We start from the raw sequence: 22,283 nt of genomic DNA on the forward strand, positions 1-22,283 counted from the left end.
GGAAGCAGCGGCCCGGAAGCGGAAGTCGCCGAAGTCGCGCACGGAAGGGGAGCGGGGCGGCCCGCCGCCGAGCTGAGGCGAGGTGTTGGGCGGTCGCCATGGCGAACCGGACGGTGAAGGACGCGCACAGCATCCACGGCACCAACCCGCAGTACCTGGTGGAAAAGATCATCCGCACCCGCATCTACGAGTCCAAGTACTGGAAGGAGGAATGCTTCGGCCTGACGGGTATGGCGGGGCGGGAGGGGGCTCGGCGGGGAGCTGGGCTCGGAGCCTGCTGACGGCGCGTCCCTCTCCTAGCCGAGCTGGTGGTGGATAAGGCCATGGAGCTGAAGTACGTGGGAGGCGTCTATGGCGGGAACATTAAGCCTACGCCTTTCTTGTGCTTGACGCTGAAGATGCTTCAGATCCAGCCCGAAAAGGACATCATCGTGGAGTTCATAAAAAACGAGGACTTCAAGTAAGTTGGTAGCTTGATTTTTCCCTCTTTTGGTTGTCGTACTGAATGAAACTGTGCGAAACAGCCAGGGAAACCTCAGTGTGGGGTTTAGCTTTTAGTGGGCCCTGGTAAAGTCTTCTTGCTAAAAACCCGCCCTTCCTCTTGCCGTCGAGACTGCTGTCGGAATGGCTTGCCTTTGTGCATGTGCCCTCTGTGGCAGTACATCTCTGCCTGAAGTAGGCAGAACGAGGTGCGTTAAGGGAGCCTGAATACTCTACTTTTTCTTCAGTATTTCTTTTGTCTCCGTGAATGATGATGCACTTCCTGCGTGCATGAACAACCCATATAGAGATTATATACGTATACTTCAGTATATATACGTATACTCAAGTACTTGAAGGAAAAAGTCTAAATGGTCGGTTATGCTGTTTATTTTGGTGTACTGATTTTCCTCAGAAACTTATGGGAAATAAACTCTTTTATTTATCTAAACTACTAACTATGGAAAAAGCTCAAATACGTGAAACGGTTTACTTTTCAGGTATGTCCGAATGCTCGGTGCATTGTACATGAGATTGACAGGCACTGCCATTGACTGCTACAAGTATCTTGAACCACTGTACAATGACTACCGAAAAATTAAAAGTCAAAACAGAAACGGGGGTGAGCACTCTTATTTAGCTGTGGTTTCTTAGTACCTCATAGATGACTTTTTGTTAAAAATCTTATCATGCTAGATAAACGTAAACATTCTATTTAGTAATAGCTTAAATAAGCTTAAAAAATCGTGGCATAATAGTCTTTTTGAAACCTTACTTTTACTTATTCATCCTTTGGATAGGCCGTTTCTGGTCTTGCTGACTTGTACAAATGAGAACTGCCTTGCTTGTTTTGCTTTCCCCAAGTCCTTGTGTTTTCTGTTGGGCACTGAATACTGAAAATACCAAAGAAACACTGTTTGAGCTGGTTTAAGCACTGTGAATCTGCTAATGCTAGCTGTGCAGCAGTTTCCTTTTTGCAAGATAGGCCTAATGATTCCCCTCATCTTTGAGAATTATTTTAGTACTGTTGTTTGTACAGCCCACTTGACGTAAATTGTCTGAAGTGTTTCATCTTTACTCTAGCCCCTAATGTTAATCTTCTTTGTCTTTTAAATGCTATTTTCACACACCCCCCCCAGAATTTGAACTGATGCATGTGGATGAATTTATTGATGAACTACTCCACGAAGAACGTGTATGCGATATCATTCTGCCTCGATTACAGGTTTGGAAAAGTAGATGGTTATGGAATTCTTAACTGCGTCAGATTCAATAGTTGTATCAGCTACTGGCTATTGCATAAAGCTGATACAGGCCCTTCTGGCACATGAGATGCCTCCTTAGGTGTTTGTTCTTACTTGGATTATGTAAAGGTGTAATGTCTCCTAGAAACGGTATGTTCTGGAAGAAGCTGAGCAACTCGAACCTCGAGTTAGTGCTTTGGAAGAAGACATGGATGATGTAGAATCTAGTGAGGAGGAGGAAGAAGAAGATGAAAAGGTTAGTAAAAGGGATAAAGCTGGTGCTGAAGCACTGCAGAACACTTGATGGCCTATGAGAAATATTTGAGGGGAGGCACCTGGAGGCTGCTTGCAACTCTTACCTCCCCCCTTTACATATTTTTGTAAAATACACCATTTCCAGTTGGCAAACTTAGGCAGTAGCACTCACTTCTGAATATGAAATACCTGAGAATGGGAAAGCTTGATTGCATGACTTCTGTAATTCATATTAATTATTCAGAAATCTTTACTGATAGATAAAAGCCCTGATGAAACAAGACTTATAGAACCTTTTCCCCCCACCTCCCCTCCTTGTTTCAGCTGGAACGAGCACCCTCTCCTGACCACCGCAGAAGAGGCTACAGAGACCTTGATAAACCTCGCAGATCTCCAGCTGTGCGATACAGGCGGAGCCGAAGCAGGTCTCCAAGAAGGTGACTTGGCTCTTCCTGAGCAATATTTTTACCCATTGTACTGCAGATGGCTGGAGCAAAGCATAGAAGTGAAGATGGTATTTCAGCCAGAATCTCTTACCCCTCCTAATTCCCTTAGCCACTTTGTGAAGTAAGGAGTTGCAGGGTGCAGCTAAGTCAGCCTGTCTGCCTGTTTTTCTAGTTCTTCAGTAACTCTTGAACTTGCTGGCCAACTTGAGCTAAATTTGACAATACAGTGAAGATATTAAGGAGAACCAAGTGCTTTGTTTTCATGTAAGCCAGAGGCTGCAGAGAAAATCTTGTTAATTGTTCTTACTGACAAGCCAGGAAAAACTCATCACTAGCCTCATTTGCTCACTGTGTGGGCCAGTCCAGAAGCATGTACTGCCTCTTGTGCAGCAGGCCAAACACACACTAACTGGGCATGTGGGGGAGGGCAAGGGAAGCCCTGGTTGCTGGAGAATACAGGAAATTAACCAGCTGGTTCTGCTGATGATTTTTACTGACATTGTCTTTTCTTCCCCAACTACAGGCGAAGCCGCTCTCCAAAGAGAAGAAGGTACTCTTTATTATTTAATCTTGGAACGTCTGCATTTTTAGTATGGCTATCTTAAAAGCTTCCTTTCTCTCAGTCCATCACCACGCCGGGAGAGGCATCGCAGCAAAAGCCCAAGACGACACCGGAGCAGATCCAGGGAGAGGCGCCACAGATCAAGATCTAAATCCCCAGGTATTTTTGTCATTTACAGATTAACTCTGGCAAGTCTTTATCAGCAGAACATCCACTGCAAGAAAAAATTTGTGTTGTGGTATCAAGAAGGTAGCATAGGTGCTTCTCTGGCTCATAAAAGTGCTAGTTACTTGAAAGCACAACTGGAGAACTCCTTTAACACATGCAAAATTGCCTTGAGTATGTTTTTTCAAATATTACCCGGAGGTTAATTTGATGCCTAATTAAGGCTAGCGTTGATGTGGCACTACCTAGGACACCAGGTCACTAGAAGCAGACTGCATTAGCAAAACAGAAAAACAGTACCAGGGTCTATGGAAGTAACTCTTACCTTTTTATTTCATAGGGCATCATCGTAGTCACAGACACAGAAGTCATTCCAAATCACCTGAAAGGTAAAAGGTTGGCCCATTTCTTACGGCCGTCTGCACTGCTGTAGGAGCTCTTACTTGTCATTTAATCTTGGGGACTGAAGGTCTTCTTACAATGTTGGGGATCATAAAGTACCTCCCTCAGTGCTGCAGTCAAGTAATACTATCCATATTTGACCGCAGAAAATGCAACTTACTGCTATGAATCACCTTGGTCTTTCAAAACTATTACTAGTACTGTGTCACATGGCTTTTTTTTTTTCTGTTTCAGATCTAAGAAAAGTCACAAGAAGAGCCGGCGAGGGAATGAGTAACAAACTAAATCCAGCATGCAGTTTAAGAACCTTGAACTGCAGTCTAATACTGTCCTATTTGCTTTATGGGATGGCTGTATACATACTGGCTGCTTTAGCAGTCCATTCCTTCAATCCTTCTCCTCTTGTACAAAAGTCTTGTTTGGTTTTTTTAATTAAAAGAAAGCTATGGATGCTTCTTACATAGTTAGTTACTCATCCTTGTGATAGAATTTGAGGATTGTTTTTAACTTGTTTTTCTGAAGGCCTGTAAAAACTAGTGAAGAGCAATAAAAAAAAAGGCAGGGTTTGTCTTTAAAGGCTCCTTGCTGTTTCTTTCATAATACTTTGTTTAGATGTCCCCTCCTTGAAGCTGGCTTCATTCTCAAATCAGGGCGTTGTTTTGACAAACAGCCACTACATTCAGTTGCCAGAGTGCAAGTATGTTCGAGTTACAAACGCTGAAGAGCCACCACCCTGAATGTTCTCAAACAATTATGCTCAGCTCTACCTTCTCTCAATGAAGTTAGCATTCAGCAAGTCCCTGTTTTTCAAATTAAGAATAATTAAGCTCTTACTCAAGTGACAGTTCTCATCTTAGTACATTTAATTATGTATCACAGGAAACCAGTTGTCTTAAACCCCTTGTGGTCCATCCTGTTATTCATAGTCTTGCTTCAGGAGCAGGGACTGACATGTTTATCTCCTGAACGCTGCATTTATGGCTAAAGTATCTTCACATACTGCCCTATGAGTGTTGACAACACAAAAAGTAGTATGCCCAGTGAATTTATGGAAAAAGTCCTCTTTAAAATTACTTCAGCATACAGCCTGATTTTTCTAGAGTATTTTCATATTTTGCAAAGTTTGTGAACAGAAAAACAAGTGTACTCTTCCCTGAAATTAAGTGTTTTACAAGGAAGACATATGGGCTCTGAACAGCATGTGCAATAACACCAGCATAGGGGAAAACGTATACTGATAGATGAGCAGCTTTAACTGGTCATACATTCATCTCTTCTTTAAGACACCTAACTTAAAGCTGGTTTTATTATTCTGGTTTCCTAATTACAGTTAAATGCAAGCATGCATACAAACAGGGAAGAGGAAGACTTGCATCCTTTTTTTGCAGTTTTATTTTTCTTTTTTTAAAAAGTTTTTTGGCACTACATAGTTCTGTAAAGAATAGAAGTGACAAATTTTTAAACACATGAAATCCCCTTCTAATTTTATTTTTTTTAGAACAATATATATAAAGTCTGAAGCAACCAAAGTATGAATACAGCTAATAGAAAATAAAGAACTTAATTTTAAAAATTCTCTCTCTTTACAGTTTATCAAGATAAAACAAAACACAATTCCCCTTAAAAATAGGGTAATAAAATAGATGAAATTTGTATCACTCAGTTTTGTGATACTAGTAAAAACTATAGTTCATATCTATGTACAAATGATACAGTTTAAAAACAGTCTTAAATAATCTTGTATCTAAACATGTTGCATTAAGATTTTAAATCAGAACCTGAATTTTTTTCCTCCCCCCACCCGCCCACAATCCCGTTAAATTTCACTTTTTCTGTTGAATGTAATTCAGATTCAAGTGTGGGTGTCCTTGAGACAGAAGCGAGAACCGCTGGTTACTCTGCATCAGTGGACCAGCTAAAAGAAAATGGATTACAATTACTTCAGCAAATTAAATACATTTAACAGTGCTTGGCTATATTCAATGTATTAATCTTACGTAGAAATAAAGCCATTTACCAGACTGACAAAAATGCTACCTGTACAACTAACCCATTTAATGGGACAATGCAGTATTACTTTAATCCTCTCTCTAAAATTCCCTCAGAATCACTGATTTTGTTGCATTGCTTTAGTTACTTAACAAAAATAATTACAGGATTTTTAAATACAGGTCTCACTTGGAAACCTCACTACAGCCAATAGAGTTGGTGCTGGTATCTCTCATGTTATACTAAGTGACCCAGCGACACTGTAATTGCAAAGCCTCCTAAAATTGGGGCACAGTTTCTCCTCTTAGTGTAGCTAAAGGTTTTTTTCCTACAGCCTTTCCCACTCCTCCCAGATGCTGAACACCTTTACCATTCTTTAGCATCAGAAAAAGTTGAGATAAAGACAGTCCTTCAACGTACCCTGAATAACTGAACCTCATCTAACTTTGAAGTTAGTGCTGCTTTGCAGATGGGTTGGACTAGATAACCTCCAGGGGCCCTTTCCAACCTGAACTAATTCTATGGTCTTGCAGGTTTTTATGTATGTAAGTCATTCCACAAGGCAAGGTACAAAAGCCAACTAACATTAACGTTTAGGGACCAAAACATCTTCAAATTCTTAACATGCTCATGGGCAAATCATCTTAACCTCTACTGAAGCAGAGGGCTCTAGAGCGAGACAGCAGCAGTGAAGGAGAAGTTCAACAGACTGAAAATTGGCTCAAATTTCAGAAATTGATTTAATCCCTTCCCTCCCACAAAAATTTTCATCTATCCATACAGGAAGCCGAACCGTTGATTTGACTCTTGGATTCACTATGGTTCCAGGGAGCCCAGCAAGTGAAACATGATTCCTTGGCTTTTAAAGCCTTTGAGACAGTAAAGAGACATGTTGCATGAGCTGTTGATTCATATACTAGTTCTAGTACCTTGAGGGTAGAAAGGTTTGTTCGGTGGATAGCTGGCATTTCCCTGCTGCATGTAGTTCTGAGGCATATTGTAAGGCCACGCTCCTCGGAGGAGAGGAAAATGGGTAGGGGTCCCATGGTCCCAAGGGACAGAAGGAGGGTTCATTTTACCAAACTGTCCTTGGAAACCCTGATCTATTTTTCAATTGAAAGGGAAAAGCACATTGCAAGTTGAAATAATTAAACATAAGTCACAAATACAATTTACATCTTAAATAACAGTTTGCAGGGGACTTAATGCGATTAGTCTGATGTGCTACTCTTTTATTTTTTCTTAAATATACATTAATAAAAATTACCACCTAAATTACTTCATTATTCACTATAATAGAATTTATTGGGGAGGAAGACAGAGGATGAATCAGTGTTAAAATCAAGACCTACAATTGCACTATTCCTATGTCATTCTCATGATGAAAAACACAAGGTCTGAACAATGCTTCTAGTATCTGTTCCCAAACAGATACTCACTATCACTGACATAGCTGTGACATGAAAGCTATTACCCTACTGCAAGAAATAATTCTCAGACACTGGAATTCCACTAATACTTGTATGCTTAAGAAACTTGATATCTACATCATAGGACCAACTTAAAATTTGTTTTTAGAAAGAAAAATAAAAACTTTTGAAATAAGTAGGCAAATTGTAAGCTATCCCATTTACGAATCCAGTATTACTGCAGCATTAAGGATGAGAAATCAAGCATCCAAGGAGGCAGGACACACAACAGTTGATGCCAAATGCTGTATTACTAGTCCTGCTCTTTTTGTTCATAGCTCCCAATTTTATAAGACAGAGCAATGCCTGCTAATTTAAAAACTTGATCAATGTACATTTAAAAATAAATAAATAAATTTAAGAAACTGTCCTTCTCAGTATATCAGTTCCTCTTCAGGCGTACGATAAAAAAAACCTTTGCAGGCAGAGTTTCATTAAATAAATGCAAGCTATGCACTTAAAAAGAACAGTGACTTTTATACAAAACATGAAGCATGGCTCTGGAGTATGCACGGAAAAAACATCTGAAACTTGTAACGATCCTACTTCTGACCAACTGTCTACTGAAAAGAAAGTAAAGTTGCTCCTTCCAAGTCAAGGTTATGTGAGCCAAGGCAAAGTTCCCAAATTGTCCTGAGCAAGCAAGAATGCAGGATCCAGAGAGCAGAGAGCTCATCTCCACTGTGCACCTCCCCAGTGACCCCACCTTAATGGCATCTAAGCCAAAAAGGAAACAAAACTGATTAACATACAAAGAGGAAAAATAGCAGGACTGGGAACTAGGAAAAGGAGTGAGATTGGAAACAGATGGAAGGAAGGGGACACACACACATACACACACACCATACTGTGACTGACTGCACAAGAAAACTGGGAAACCTGCAGGCACAATGATAGTGGAAGCAAACAAACTGAGAGCAAAAGGAAAAAGACTGAAGACAGGGACTGACTGACTACATGATGAGAAACAGGACTCGTTACGGGAGAATGGAGCAGAAACTAGGATTTGGGGAGTTTGTCTGAAAGAAGGTAGCTACTTGGGTAAGAAGAGTTAGATTGGAAGGAGCTGCTTGAGAAAGAGTCAGAGCTGCGATGGACATGGAGCAGAGACAGATAAGCCTGGACAGAGAATTAAGATCAGAAATGGAGAGGTAGGGACAAAGCACACTGAAGGCACAGAAAACACACTGGTAGCAGTTTCTGTATCCTCTAAAACATATTCCTCACAAAGCTCTGAATAGAAAAAGACGCATCTCCAGCATCTCAACAAATACCTGAAAGTCATTGGTGAATTATATATACCTCATCCAACACTGCTGAGTCAGCTGAAAAACACCTTATTAGTGCAGAGAAAAGGCTGTGCAGGAGATTCAAAGTTTCCGTCTTCAGATGAACAACCACAACAGTATATTGTATGACAGATATATTTTTTTAAACACAGGAGGAGTTACACACTCAGAGTATCAAAAGACCATTATCATGATCTAGAGATCACATTTAAAATTTAGGGGCTGCCACAGTTTACGTTGCACAGAAAACAGCATGGGCTTTAATTACTATATACTGATTTTCTCAGCCTCAAACATACATTCTTGGCTTTGGTATGAGGCAAAAGGTTGTTGCTCACTTGTCACAGGGAAAACCTATATGAAGTTTTTTCAGGAAATGACATCGAGATAATGAAAGTTAAATGTGGCAGGATAGATCACAGGAAAAAAGAACATAGAAGATCACGTTATATTGCACTAAATGCAAGGAGGCAATATGCAACTTGCTAACTTCAACCATAATTCTGCCAGTCTCTAAGTTCATAGTTGCAGTCTCAGCATTCAACTAATAAACTACGTAACAACATAAACGGAAACCAAATCTGTAGGCATATTCACAGAAATGTGCTTTAGGCTCAAACAATTATTAGAGCATTTCTCAGTTGAATGCATGATTTCTCATGTGTTGCAAAGCTGTTAATGGCAGACAGGACCAATGCTAAAAGCTACAATGATCCAACTTGCCTCTTTTTCCTATGAAAACGTTCAGACAGTGAAGGTAATGACTTGGCTTCTTAAGCATTAGATTTTTAATATAAAACAAGTCAAAAGAGTTAGATGTTTCTGTAACACTTAACACTTGTACACAAAGTGCGAGATGTTTGATACAACAGAGAAGAGTTACCTGAATTCCCCACAGTGCCATTGTTCACCAGTGAGTTTGGAGTCACAGGATTGTGCCAGTGTCCCTCATGAGAAGTGCTGGGGATTCCCATGGGCCTGGCAGCAGGCTGTGCAAAGATGATACTGGGATCATTCAAGCTTACACTGCTCTGGTTATTTGTGGTGCTGCTGCTGCCAGATCTCATAGAAAATGGAACATTTGTAGAATGAGGAGGGTTACCCGGTGCAGAGTGAATAACAGGCCCATGAATAGGCCAAGAAGTGTTGGGAAGCTGAATTTGGTGGTGATGGTGCATCTGAAGTAGTCCCAGGTTATGCAAGGTGGAATACTGACCTGGGGGAGACTGGGGAAAGTTAAACAAAGGCAGCTGGACCTGATGGGGTGGCTGTGCACCCTGCTGTGGTTGCGGAACATGCTTAGACTGGGATATTGGTTGTGGCTGAGTCTGGTTAATGGAGGCTGGCTGAGAGGAATTCTGTGTGAATTGTTGAGGTTGTGGAGAGTAAGATGATTGATGCGTATCAGACTGGAGGGGGAAAAAAAAAGTACATATTTCTGATTAGTTAACTAACTACTGGTGGTTTTCTTTAATAAGCACCTACTGTATTAGACTATTCATAAAAAAGGCAAAGCACTCCCCAGCAACACCCCAAATACCGTGCCCAAGTTCCTGCTAATTTAAGTAAGTGCAGTTTGACTGACACTGATTTCCACCATCAGATAATTTGGTCTGTTAATGTGGAACACTCCACCATCAGAAACATCATTCCGAGCAAACAAGCCCCAAGCTCTTCATTAGACTCCTCACACTTCTCTTTCTGATTTTCAATCAGTGTCTTCCCCACCCTACTTACCTACATTGCAGAATCTCATTAACTAATTACCTTACTTCTAAATAGAGTAGTTCTTATTACTACAGACACTTTTTTAGTTAATTCCAAAGTAAGCTCCTAATTTCTTTACTTTTTATTTACTCTGTTAAACAAGAAACTGAAACTCCAAAAACCCAGTTTCAGCCTCCATCTCCTGATGTTAGCCACAGCTAAAGGCACAGAAATAGCAATGATTACAGCTTTTGCAGAGCTCTTACAAAGCTTTCCCTTTCACCAGAAACAGGCACAAGCCTATTTCACGTGTTTAGTATTGCAACTAAGCAGGGAGCAACTTCAAGAACTGGGAAGAGTTTCCCAGTTTATCTGCCAAAATTTATTACCGATGTGTGGACTAAGCTAACCCAGTTTTAAGCACTGAGACAAGATGGCAAAGGCATAAGACAGGTGCCTCCAAAGAATAATTCAAATGACAGACAGCTACCTAAACCAGAGATGATTGCCTGAATCTCAGATCTCAATCTCCCCCTGCAGTTGCTCGTCTCCCTCCACAGACTACAGCAGACAGCTAAGCTCCACGTAACTCAGCTGCTGTCAAACATTTGAAGTTAAAGGGCTCTGCAGTTTGTCACTATCTATGACTGCTCGCCTGTCTGTTTAAATTGTCAGACACTTTTCCTCAATAACCAGAGGTCTGCAGGACTTCCCCATGTCAGCCTTTCAGAGCATTCCTTATAGCAGCATGCTGTGTGTCTTTGCCTGGGCAAAAGCTAAAGGCCAGAAGCGGAGACTGCTCCCTGCTGCTATTCCAACTGTTCCTGTATGAGTGCCTCCTATGCCTTTCTGTCAAACCAGAAAGAGAAGGTAAAACCTGGCATTTGAAAGACAATTGGTTTAACAGTTTAAATGTTATAAAAAACACAGCACATGCACTGACTACAGCCTTCCTGCAAACATTAAACCACCACAAGCATGCACTAGACATGCCAGCAGCAGGAGAGGAGAAGTGTTACGCTCCAGCCCCTTGGTCCACTTCCACACTCTTACTTTCTCTTTTGATTCCCTCTTGCTCCACTAACATTCCCCCTTCCCACTCTCCTCAAACAATCCCTGGACAACATATATTCACTAAGAAGTCCCGGCCAAACGACAACCGTCCAACACACACACGGAGTCCATGACATCCAGATGACACAAGAATGTGCACATGCAGTAGGTCCAGTGTGCGTGATGTGCCTGACTGTGTGTGCACCCACGTGTCCAGCTTCAATTTCCCAAGCAGAAATACAAAGCTCCCAAAAAGCTACTCCTGTGTCATGTGAGAGCACAGTGACAGCTCAGCCCTTCACTTAAGATTAGTGCTGTATCAGTTCCCTCCTTAACAGCATATTATAGTAAAAATTGGGTCATGTCATCTCTGTTCCTGGAACAAACATTCCAATAGATGCTTGCTGATCAGTTACGATATTCTACAGTAAAGTAGAAAACTGAACAAAGAGCATTAGTGATCAGCAGACCTGATTACTATGTTTGCTTACTTGCCAGCTTCATTAGCAGGCACATTTCTCAGACTAATAGCTTAAAATTAATGACCTTCTGCTGCATTCTGTACTCCAACAGCATTAAATGCCATCAGCTGCATTTGCTCAAACATCCTTTGCTATCCATCTCCACTTAGAAGCAAGTTAAACATTCCATAAAGACTTGAACAAATTCTAAGAGAAAACTACCCAAAAATTCCCCATTGTTCTGTTTGTGCTTCTAGTGTGCTCTGGTATATATACACAGACTTCTGATCTGTGTATCACATCGATATTGAAGCATATGATTCATCTGTGTTCCCTGCCTCTTCATGACAGTTCTCTTAAACCACAGAGTACCTGACAGTTGCAAACCTAAGTCTCCAGCATGTTAACGATGAGCTATGCTTTACTTCCCTTTGTAACTCCAGAACATTGCCAGAGTAACTAAGCGCAAAAACCTTCAAAATGCACCCTAGCTTAAATCTCAAGGCCAGTGAAGCTCGCAATTCTGAAAGGCCACCTATCTCATATGAAACGTGACTATGTAGTTTCCATACTGAAAGACCATAAATGCTTTCCAAGAGACACTACATTACAAATCAAATCTACATTAACTGGCACAGTGCAATGCTGTCATCAAAAAGCCCAGAATCCGGTGAGAAAAAACTGTGCAAACCCATTCCTAGCATGGCCCGGGATTGCTGGTTTGCTACAGCTTGCTTACTTAAAACTATAGCTAATTGGAACTTACACATTCTGATGACTGTCTAGTGCGCAAGGGTCGTTCCACTTGCTGCTGACTCACAGCCACTAGCTGTGAATTTACCATGCTTCGGACCAACTGGGCGCCTAATCAAGGAACAAAAACGTTAATAAAAAACCCACAAGGTTGCAGATGACAGAATAACAAACACAGAACTGGGAGTCAGTGATACCTTAACTCTCACGTGATACAGAGTAGGTAAACTACTTTAATCTCTCCTCTCCTTTAAGCAGAAAGTTTTCCCTCTACTGGTAACAGCCGGCATTAATACATATAGCAGCTAAATCCAAAATCTTAATTCTAAGTAGTACAAATTCTAGCATGAACAAAGCTCGCTTTGCCATCAGGCAGGAGTGCTACTTTATACAGGTTTCCATGCTATTGCCATAAGCAGTGGGATTTTAAGTAGCAAAAGCAACAGCAGAAACTTTTGGGCAAAGAAAGAGGAAAAAAAGAAAGAGAGAGAAAGAAAGGGACATCAGAATATAGAAGCAGCAAGGTTCTCTCTGAAGTTCATTTATGATTGCTTTCTCTAATTTTTGAGGTACTGCAGGCACCTAAGTGTCTAATTTGAATGGGTTTGCAACTAGACTTGTCTCTAATTACAAACAGTAATTTGAAAGATGGATCTAGCTTCCTAATGCATCTGTACGCTTTTGGAAGTGTTACTTTAAGACCACTGATTTTTGATGAAAATACATTTACTTACCTCTCACAGATGATGGAGGGTTAGCTAACATTTGAGAAACATTTGGAAGAGGAAATGCATTCAACTATTACTATTACTGCTACTCCTAAATGCACCCATTGTGAGTAGAAGGCAATGCAACACCACTATACTCACTGCTGAGTATATTTTTACCACCCATGCAGACTGTACTTCAGCAGGCATTACCCTCTTGAAGAAAAGCCACACTTAAGACTAAAAGCTGTATTTGCAATGACTGAAATCATTAGTTGCAGAAATTGTTTAAGATAATTACCAGGTCTGTATAGAAACCTAGAGAGAACTTTAGAACTTTCAAATTATACTAACATCACATAAACTAACTTACCCGGCACACTATTATTTCTCTGACGGGTTTGTTTGAATTCAGGGCAATCTCTTCTAACATGACCCACATCCCCACAGATGAAACACCTTTTCTCTCTTGTTTCTCTATCTTCTTCTTTCACTTCTTTTTCATCATCTTTCTCATTCTCCTTTTTCTTCAACCTGAATAATAATTTTTATTAGCAATATCACAAAACCACAAATAAAAAAAGTTTCTGTGGAGTTGTTACATTGGTGTGTTCAAAGGAAATGGATACATAACCAACAGCTGTACCAGAGTACAAATATCTTGGGAATCCCAGAAAAACACTTTCAGAATCTGGGCTACTTAACAACCTGTTTGGATAAACTTAACAAACTTAGAAGCTCCCCAGAATTGTTCAGAAGCCATCTGACTGTTAACACAGAACTGTATCTGCAGTTAAGTAGGCTTAGCCTGCCAGTTAGTTGGCGAGTAGTTCTATGCAAGAATCCCACTGAGTCAGAATATACACAAAACCTCCTCCAGACAGGGGATGGCATATTTCTCTATAGGAGTTCATTAGCATCCTGAGCCTAGACAGGATGTGAAAGAAAGGACCGAGGCTCTTTCAAACCCTCAGTACTAATACAACAAACGGGAGAAGAACTACTGATCAGGAACTACTACTGAAGTAGTAAATTCAAGAGAAGTCCTCTGTGGCCTCTTCTCCCGAGGCAGATGTAGGGGAAGAAGTGATGCAATTCAACGTGCTAGTGTTTGTGAGGAATATGTTAAGGGGGCGGCTGAAAGAAATGGTCAGCCTGTGACCTTAGGGTTCCAGTCCAGTTTCGTGTATCTTGAACTCTGCTGACTAAACAAAAGGCTGTAAATAAGGACTTCGTAGCAGGAAAAAACCAAGAATCTTTTGAAGAACTACGGAGCACACAACTGGACATAAGGAGTAAATGAGAAAGCCCAGACTTTAGACTGCATTCTAAGGGCTTCAACAGGTTTTATGAGCAAGACAAGCTATACTGGATGGGTCATTAAAAATCCAAAGATGTAAAAATGCAAGGAGTGCACATTCTCTGTCAATTCCTGCTAAGCTCTCTTTGGAGACACTGACCTGCATATACTAGAGACTACTTTTGCAGGAGTACTGGAACCAACACTTATAAATGTAATTAATGTACAAGTGAAAGATCAGTAAGTGACTGGCACTAGTATAATGTTACAGATATGCACCTTAACTATGTACATTTTAACTACTCCTAGATTTTAATAAATAAACTTCTACCTGCCTTGCAGAGGTACGTTACCAGATCTATAGAACGATTCAGATTCAACACTGTCTTCTGAACATGATCACTACAGGAAATCCATTTTAATACATTACAAATTGTGCAGTCAGGTAATATGGTCTCCATCTGAATGTTTACACTATAAAAAGATAATTCAGTGATCTAAATTTTAAGGTAAGCTGTAACTACAGATAGATCACAAAGTACTAACGTATTATATAGACTGTTGATTTTACTCTGTGTGCTTGCATAAACACTCTAGATTTAAAGAGATGACCGGAAATAGTCTCGAGAAAAGCAAAAACAGGATGGGATGTTGAGGATCAGATACAAAGCCTTAATTTTCTCTGCCATTCAGCATATTCTTCACTTCCATTAAAATTTCAAATATCCAAATATCTCCTGATTTAATCTCAAAGATTTTATGTTAGCTTTGTACATTACTTACCTCCTCCTCTTTGGACAGTCTTTCATGTAGTGACCAATTTTTCCACAGACACGACAACATCTGTCATTGGGTGCCAATTCCCCATCTGTCAGCACTTTTGAGTCAAAGAAGTATTCCTATCAAAACACATCAGACAGATACAATATATAAACCATTCATTTACAAGACTGAGAAATGAAAGCAAAACAGACAGCATTAAACTCCTGTTGTTCCCTAAATTTTACTACTTCTTAGAATATACTTAGTCCTTTTCTTCCCCTAGATAATGGCAGCTTTTTCAGAGATGTGGAGCAGTTTGGCCTAAAAAGGTGTATTTAGTCTTAGGGCCAGAGGCTGAATTTGCAGAACAGCTTATCCAGGCTTCAGCCTGCTGCCTACCTTCCACTTCCCCAAAGGCTCTTCAGAGAGCAATTTTTTGCATATAATCTATTTTGGTATCTGAGTCACTGCTTGTATGCTTTCTGAAGCAGCCATGTCCCTTCCCAGATGACATGATTATATCCCCCTAGACAGAACAAAGCTCAGGTGGGAAACAGATGGAGCATGTGCACACTGACCTGTATCACTCCCTTCCCCTGGAATTTGCAAAGGACAGCTGCAGTTCTGATGTGTGTCAGTGCAAAGGCCACAGTTTACAGCCTCTGAGCAACATAAACATTGTGAAAGTACTATCTTGCCTGAAAGATGAAATAGAGGTACAAATAGAAACGTCCTAACCCCAGCTTGGGAACAAAGTCCTATTGTAGACAGGTAATTTACTGAACCATTTCGCTACAGTTTCCGCTCTGTGCCACTAAGCTGCAATACAGGGCATTGGCTTAGGAAGGAGATTGAAAACTCCTCCTTCGTTGGGCACTTTGGAGAAATAAAACGCTATGTAATACTATTGGCATTACTGCCTTCACATAAGAGATAGCTCATGTGCATGGTAAGGCTATTTTCTGTTTTGCCTTTTATCCTTATGTAAAATGATCTGTCTTATCTCAGATTTTCACTGAACAACACAAATGACTACACGTACAAACACACAGTATGTGCTTTCCAGAAGCACTATAGCCTTGTGTTGAACATGTAGGCAAACAGTTTAAAACCCCGAACTAATTAGCAATAATACTTATGACATACACTCACACATTTGTCAGTTTCAAATAACTACATCCACACTATAATTCATTATTATTTGTATCACAGCAGTACTCAAAAACCCTGTTTTACTAGGCATAGCACAAAACAGAACACAGCCACTGCACCAAAGAACATTTAATACAAAGTCAGAAAAAAACACAGATAAAGTAAAGAAATGGAAAAGAGAAGACAGGAAAGGATGAAGGGAAATAAAAGCTTTCAGAGGATTTTTTAAATCCCTCAGAAACACAAACCCTGTTGAAAGCCATTGGGAGAACAGTCCTTTAAACTGTCTTAGAAAATTCCTTTCTAAGTAGATGTTAAAAATACTAATTACAGATTATTTATTTATTAAAAAAAAAAAAATAGTTCTCTATTACACATTGCTGACTGGACTCTGTAGCACAGAGGAGTACTTTCTCTAATATGATGTTGCATGAACACATTCCTCACCCTGATTCACTATGCAAATTTTGAAGGTCAACTGATAAACCAAAGTTGTTCATCATCCTTTTCCTTCCTTAAGCAACAATTCTTACTTTCCCCACAAACTGGAAAAATAAGTAGAATGTAACATCCCGTAAATCTGTTTTCTTTTTCTTTAGACATTAACAGCTAGTAAAGCTCCTGAAACTGTTTCTGGGGTTTATAGCTGGTTTTGCAGTTTTCTGCAATACTTAATGTCACACAACAAAAAGTTTATAAAAAACAAAACCAAAACCCAAAATAAGCTTACTTTCCCCAAACCTGCCAAAAATACCCATCACCCATCCAACTACTCCTGTGCATTTTATATTGCAGGAGCCCAATACTAAGCTGTATGTTTTATGCAAATTATGTATAATTACATATATTATGCATACCAAATTGATAAATACATACAGGAGATTTTGCTTTGGATGCATCAATTCAGAGGACGAAAAAAGTAACAAACATACTAAAAGCTAGGAAAACTTACAGCTTCTCTTCCAACAGTTGGGTAGAATGGGGTACCAAATAATTTTCTCCCATTGATAAATGCCTTCATTATGAAATTGGTCACTATTGAAGAAAGACAAAGTTATTGGAAAACAACAGAAAAGGCAAAACACTTTAGAAAACAGTGAATGTGAATCATTAGTAGACATGAATAGCTTACTTTTCCTAGAGACTCCAGCACCGAGATTATGATTCAAGTCAAAAGGATCTGTGTAAAGAAGCGACAAAACCAAATCAGAGTTGGAAAAAGATATGCTGCAACAAATTTTTTTTCTTTTAACACAGAGAATTCCACTTTAAATGCACTCACAGAGTAGATGATAGCAAAGCAATACTAAGGGTTTTCAAAATATATACTAACCATATATAAAAAAAAATTTATTACTAATCTAATAAAGTAAGAGCAATTTACTGACGGATACTAAAACTGAGGAGTCTAATCTCATTTTGTAAGCTGTAGGACTTGCAAAAAATGCTTTTTTTTAAAATATTGATGGTAGTTCGCTCACATAAAGATCCTGTGCAACAAGGAGAACAGATCCTCAAGCAACTGTGTTCATCACTCCCTCAATCAACCAATAAAAATTTGGCAGATAAGTACCTTCAATGGCAATACATTTGGATGTCCACTGTTTCTCAAATGTAGTTAACAGCTTCTTCTGCCGGATGCTGATCACATATTCCTTGAAGTCAAATTCTTCGGTGTAGAATCGCAGCAACCCTAGCCAGAGTTCTCCAAGTGATTCAGTGTTCTTTCCAAGAGAAGGCAGACGCTTCTTCTGCATGCAATTGAAGACACAATTTATTCAGCTACAGTTACTGAAATACTTCTCCTCCCCCTCCTCCTCCTGAACTACATCTCCAACTATGAGTTTCACTGTTAAAGTTGAATCACTACTGTTAACACTACATCTGTTCTGGAGTGTTTATAAAGAGTTAAAGGTACTTTTCCTGATTTATGTTATTTAGAAATTATTTAAAATAAACCAAGAAAAAGCAGACACTCATTTCAGCAAAACAGGACTCATATGGGAAGTTTCAGTAATACGGATACGGAAGTTCAACTACTCTTTTATATATTACACTGTTAGAAATGTATTACTTTTCCATAAAAACAAGCTTTAAGTTTCAGTGATTCTTCTGGAATTAGAATATTACCAGTTCTTCCATGTCATCAAAGAAAAAGGCATTCCATCCATCCACCATTCTTTGTGGAATCTGTTTTCCATCAAATATCTGCCGTAATAGAGAGGGCCACAGTTACCACTCTAATTCAAAGTCATCATAAAAGACTTGCAATTTTGCTGGTAAGACATAATATAAAAATATAAATCTTTCAATTTTAACAGTTACTTCTTATATATGCAGAATTTCCCATTGGTAAAAAGTTTGAAAGTCTTTTTGCATTATTGCTACACTTATCTCAAATTAGTTGGATATTTATTTTTACTTGTTCTTTGCAACTAAGAAAACATGACTGAATTACCTCATCGAGATTCTGACATCCCTCTTGCCCACAAAATCTCTAAGGAGACTTTATATGACTCCTATCACATTTTGACTTCAGCAAAGCCAAGGGGAAATTCCACTGGTAGTTAAATGCACTCTCAGGGGAGCAATAAAACCACCACCCCCAACCACTACTAAAGTATCAGCAAGAAAGTCTGAGTCTAAACTGCAGAGCTTAAGCCAATTTTCCTTTTACAATGCAGACAACAAAAAAGACAGAAAGGGGTAATTTTCAGAAGTGCTTGGGAGTTCCAGAGGGTATCCAGGAAGAGGTAGACAGCCAACTAACTATATTCTCCCACCCACGCAATGGAGGTACAGAATGTTATTTTCTTATTAAAGTTTCCCGGAAGATGTAAAATAACTATCTTTAAAGTTGTACCAAAACATTAGTTACTTTTTTTTTTTTCCTCCCTCACCAAATCATAAAATAAACTTTTTCTCTTACAGATAAGGTGTTGAGCAATAAATAGTGCTTCTGACAATAACTGATGGAAGAGCTGGACTCATGTCTCAAGAGCATCTGGCACAGTCTCATAATTACAACTCCCTTCTCTCCATACCACCTGCCAATTTCTTTTTCTATTCTGTTCAGCATATAAATATCATCATGAAATCAAAATCCCAAAGTAAATGTAACAACAGAACTTAAGTCAAACGGATTCTCATTTTATTGCAATTTTCTTGATAAGTTCTACCCACTAAAACCAAGCGGGGGTTAGAAACCTGCTAATGCAGAAGAGCCCCATACTTCATTCATCCCCCTGATCCTAAGAGCCCAGACTTCTCATGTTTGACTTGAAGAAACAGTGCATGTATTTTCATAGCCTTTTCTTCCAAAAGCCTACCTCCTGAAGAACTGGAATAACTGGTGGATTTCTCTGCTGTAGAAAGTACAAAACCATAAGAATATAGGCATACGAAGACAGACTACCACGGGATGCATCACCAATATCGCAGCGCTGAAAAGATACATTTTAAACAAAATACTGAATTTACATTTTATTATTCAAGACTAACAGCTATGTCAGAGAGCAAACAGAAACCCCTAGTAACAGAAAATACATTCATCTCATAACTAAAAATTGTTTTATGCAGCCTGAAAAATAAATGTCCTTAGAGTAAAGTGCCATCTGGCAAATCCACAGCATAACTTCACTAACATAAAACCAGAAAAGCATCTCATACCCAAAATATTTTTTTTTTAAATTTATAATGCGCCAAATTGAAAAAAGAAAACCCAATTCACAACCCCCAAACCAGATATCCCAACAAACCTCCACATCTGATGCCCAGGTTGCAACACTGCAAGATTTAATTTTCTTATTTCTTACTAATTTTTTTAATTGGTGTCTAACCTTTCTACAGCACCTGCTTCTAAGCTACCCTTTGCTTCATGCATGTGTCATAACAAACAGCACATTTTAAATCTCCTAGGTTTGGAAAAAACAGGGATTCACAAATTACTTTCATATTAGCAGCAGCAGTGACAGCTATTCCTGTTTTTTCTGCCAAGCATTTTGCTTAAACACAGAGTATTTGTATACCTACGAAGTCACCTCCATATGTATACATTCAAGAGTGTATGTCCCACAATTTAGAAACTTGGTCTTTACAGTAAGATTTTTAGAATGTATACAATAGTTGCAATACTACCAAAAAAAAAAGTAAGATTCATTATTATCAACACAAGGCATTTTTAATCTGGGCACAGAAGAGACATGGCAATATTCTGTCCTACCGTGACCACACCCCAAAAAAAAAAAAAATATCATTACTGGTCCTGGTGACAGTATAATGAAAATGTAAATTCCACTCTGAAACAAAGTTATTTTATTCATCTTGATACATTTTATTACATTAGCATCTGGTAGCAGGATAACTCTCTGTAACCAGTTCTAGTTGCCCCTGTTTCACTAAGCTTGGATGTGTTTGGGGAGTATATTTAAGAGTGCAGCTTGAATAAAAACAAACACCATGTTGCAATTATCAAAGGCTGTATAGTATAATACTTTGTTAGAATAGCATAAGAAAAAAAAAAAAAGAGGCAGGAGATTTCGTATTTGATATTTCCAAACTCTTGAAGCCAAGTGTATGTCCTAGGCACATCAAGCAGCGACTTAGGTAGTCATTCCTCAACCCATACCTACTCCTGACTTTGACAGTAAGTAAAACAAGGCAAGCAGGCCAGAGGAAAGTCACAGTAATCACTAGGCTGGTCCTAGGTAAGGAAACTTGGGAAGCCCGTGCACAGCCACATGTCCCTACATCTTACAGTCACTATTTTTTCCAGTTCTGTTTGTTGGTTTTTTTTTTTGCATTGTAGCTGGTTTGACATGGAAAACAATGAAAGTTTTCCTTTCATCAGCTTCCTCTTAGACAGAAATCTTTTAACAGCAGAAGATACCAGGACTAATGATTCTGACACACACAATCAGGTGGAGCACAGTCAGATTAAGAACGTGCACTTCATATGAGTAGCACTCTACTGTCTCCTTTTCAGTTGGTATTACGAAAAGGTAAACTCAGTGGCTGTATCAGAAAACACAGTATCATACAAATAAGTACCTTCTGTTTATATTACCTTTGCAAAAACTTTCATTGTATAGCCCAGATACTGCACTCTAGGATCAATAGCTGCATATGTAGCCAGCATTCTTGTGTTATGCTGTGCCTGGGAAAAGGGAAAGAAAGAAAGAAAAAAAAAAAAAGTCAAACAGGTGTTTCAATGTACTTTATGGTTAATTATAGTACAGTCTGCAGTTCAAGCACAGGAGATGCATATTACAATGGGAGGGCAACAAATCACAACAATATTCCGTAAAATTCAGGCAACATTTCCTGCACAAACATAACTGAAAGGTGTAATCAGGACAGTATTAATCCAGTAACAATAGTAGGAACCTTGCAAAACACCAGCAAAGAAGTAAGTCCGTAAGATGACTCATATTGGAACAAATTCCACAGGTGAATGTGAGACCATTACAAAAGAAATCATGCAATTTCATTGTGCTAGATGTAAGCTGAGATGTACTATTCATGATGGCAGAAAGGCGATGGAGAATGTGGCACTAACAGCTTTTCAGGAGCATTCACAAAAATGCTTTGTGGGCCATGACACTGCTCTGTCATCAGGTTATACAGCTACTTGGGTTGGGCTGTGGGTGTGGGCCACTGAATTTAAACAATGTAGAAAAAAAACCCAAACAAACACACAACAGCATTTTGATTCTGGTTTCAAAGTTATTCCCTCAAATGATTACTTGAGTGAGTTACAACGAATTAAAAAGCTTTCATTGAACACAAAATCAAACACAAACAGATGCTTACCAGTGTATTGTATAAACTGATATCTCCTTCTAAACCACTTCGTCTGTGTTCAAATTTTACTATAGGCACTTTGGCTGTTGTTATAGGCAAGATGTTTCTCAAACCTGGGGAAGGAACACTTTAGTACATAAAACATTTCCATTAACTACATATATAGTAAGTGTAAATACAAAACAAGTAATACTTCAACACACCTACCTGGGTGCTTCTTAAGAACTTTTGCCAAACCTTCTATTATTTCTTTACAATTTAATTTCTAGGAGAAACAAATATCAC

The 22,283-nt window shown here is 39.2% G+C and overlaps 2 protein-coding genes across 2 annotated transcripts in view; one reads left to right on the plus strand and one right to left on the minus strand.

Annotated features, from left to right (window-relative positions):
- The first annotated feature begins 60 nt into the window (after positions 1–60).
- Positions 61–4,005, plus strand: PRPF38A (pre-mRNA processing factor 38A). Its single transcript, XM_086463208.1, has 10 exons — positions 61–228; positions 301–460; positions 981–1,102; positions 1,620–1,705; positions 1,870–1,980; positions 2,304–2,416; positions 2,949–2,975; positions 3,049–3,146; positions 3,493–3,541; positions 3,789–4,005. Exons 1-10 carry the CDS (start codon positions 99–101, stop codon positions 3,829–3,831), a joined length of 939 nt encoding a protein of 312 aa, XP_086319334.1. The 5' UTR covers positions 61–98; the 3' UTR covers positions 3,832–4,005.
- A 1,077-nt stretch (positions 4,006–5,082) lies between these two features.
- Positions 5,083–22,283, minus strand: part of TUT4 (terminal uridylyl transferase 4) — a 40,395-nt gene continuing 23,194 nt past the window's right edge. The window contains exons 16-29 of the mRNA XM_086463207.1: positions 22,206–22,263; positions 22,008–22,111; positions 21,262–21,351; positions 19,526–19,639; positions 18,327–18,404; positions 17,770–17,947; positions 17,329–17,376; positions 17,149–17,231; positions 15,066–15,181; positions 13,356–13,516; positions 12,289–12,386; positions 9,185–9,710; positions 6,473–6,646; positions 5,083–5,469 (exon numbers count right to left, since the gene is read on the minus strand). Of these exons, the coding sequence (XP_086319333.1) occupies positions 5,378–5,469; positions 6,473–6,646; positions 9,185–9,710; positions 12,289–12,386; positions 13,356–13,516; positions 15,066–15,181; positions 17,149–17,231; positions 17,329–17,376; positions 17,770–17,947; positions 18,327–18,404; positions 19,526–19,639; positions 21,262–21,351; positions 22,008–22,111; positions 22,206–22,263 (1,920 nt within the window). The 3' untranslated portion in view covers positions 5,083–5,377. The remainder of the gene's footprint in view (positions 5,470–6,472; positions 6,647–9,184; positions 9,711–12,288; positions 12,387–13,355; positions 13,517–15,065; positions 15,182–17,148; positions 17,232–17,328; positions 17,377–17,769; positions 17,948–18,326; positions 18,405–19,525; positions 19,640–21,261; positions 21,352–22,007; positions 22,112–22,205; positions 22,264–22,283) is intronic.

Source organism: Leptosomus discolor, chromosome 3 (assembly GCF_034619465.1).
Source record: "Leptosomus discolor isolate bLepDis1 chromosome 3, bLepDis1.hap2, whole genome shotgun sequence".
Lineage (NCBI taxonomy): Eukaryota > Metazoa > Chordata > Aves > Leptosomiformes > Leptosomidae > Leptosomus > Leptosomus discolor.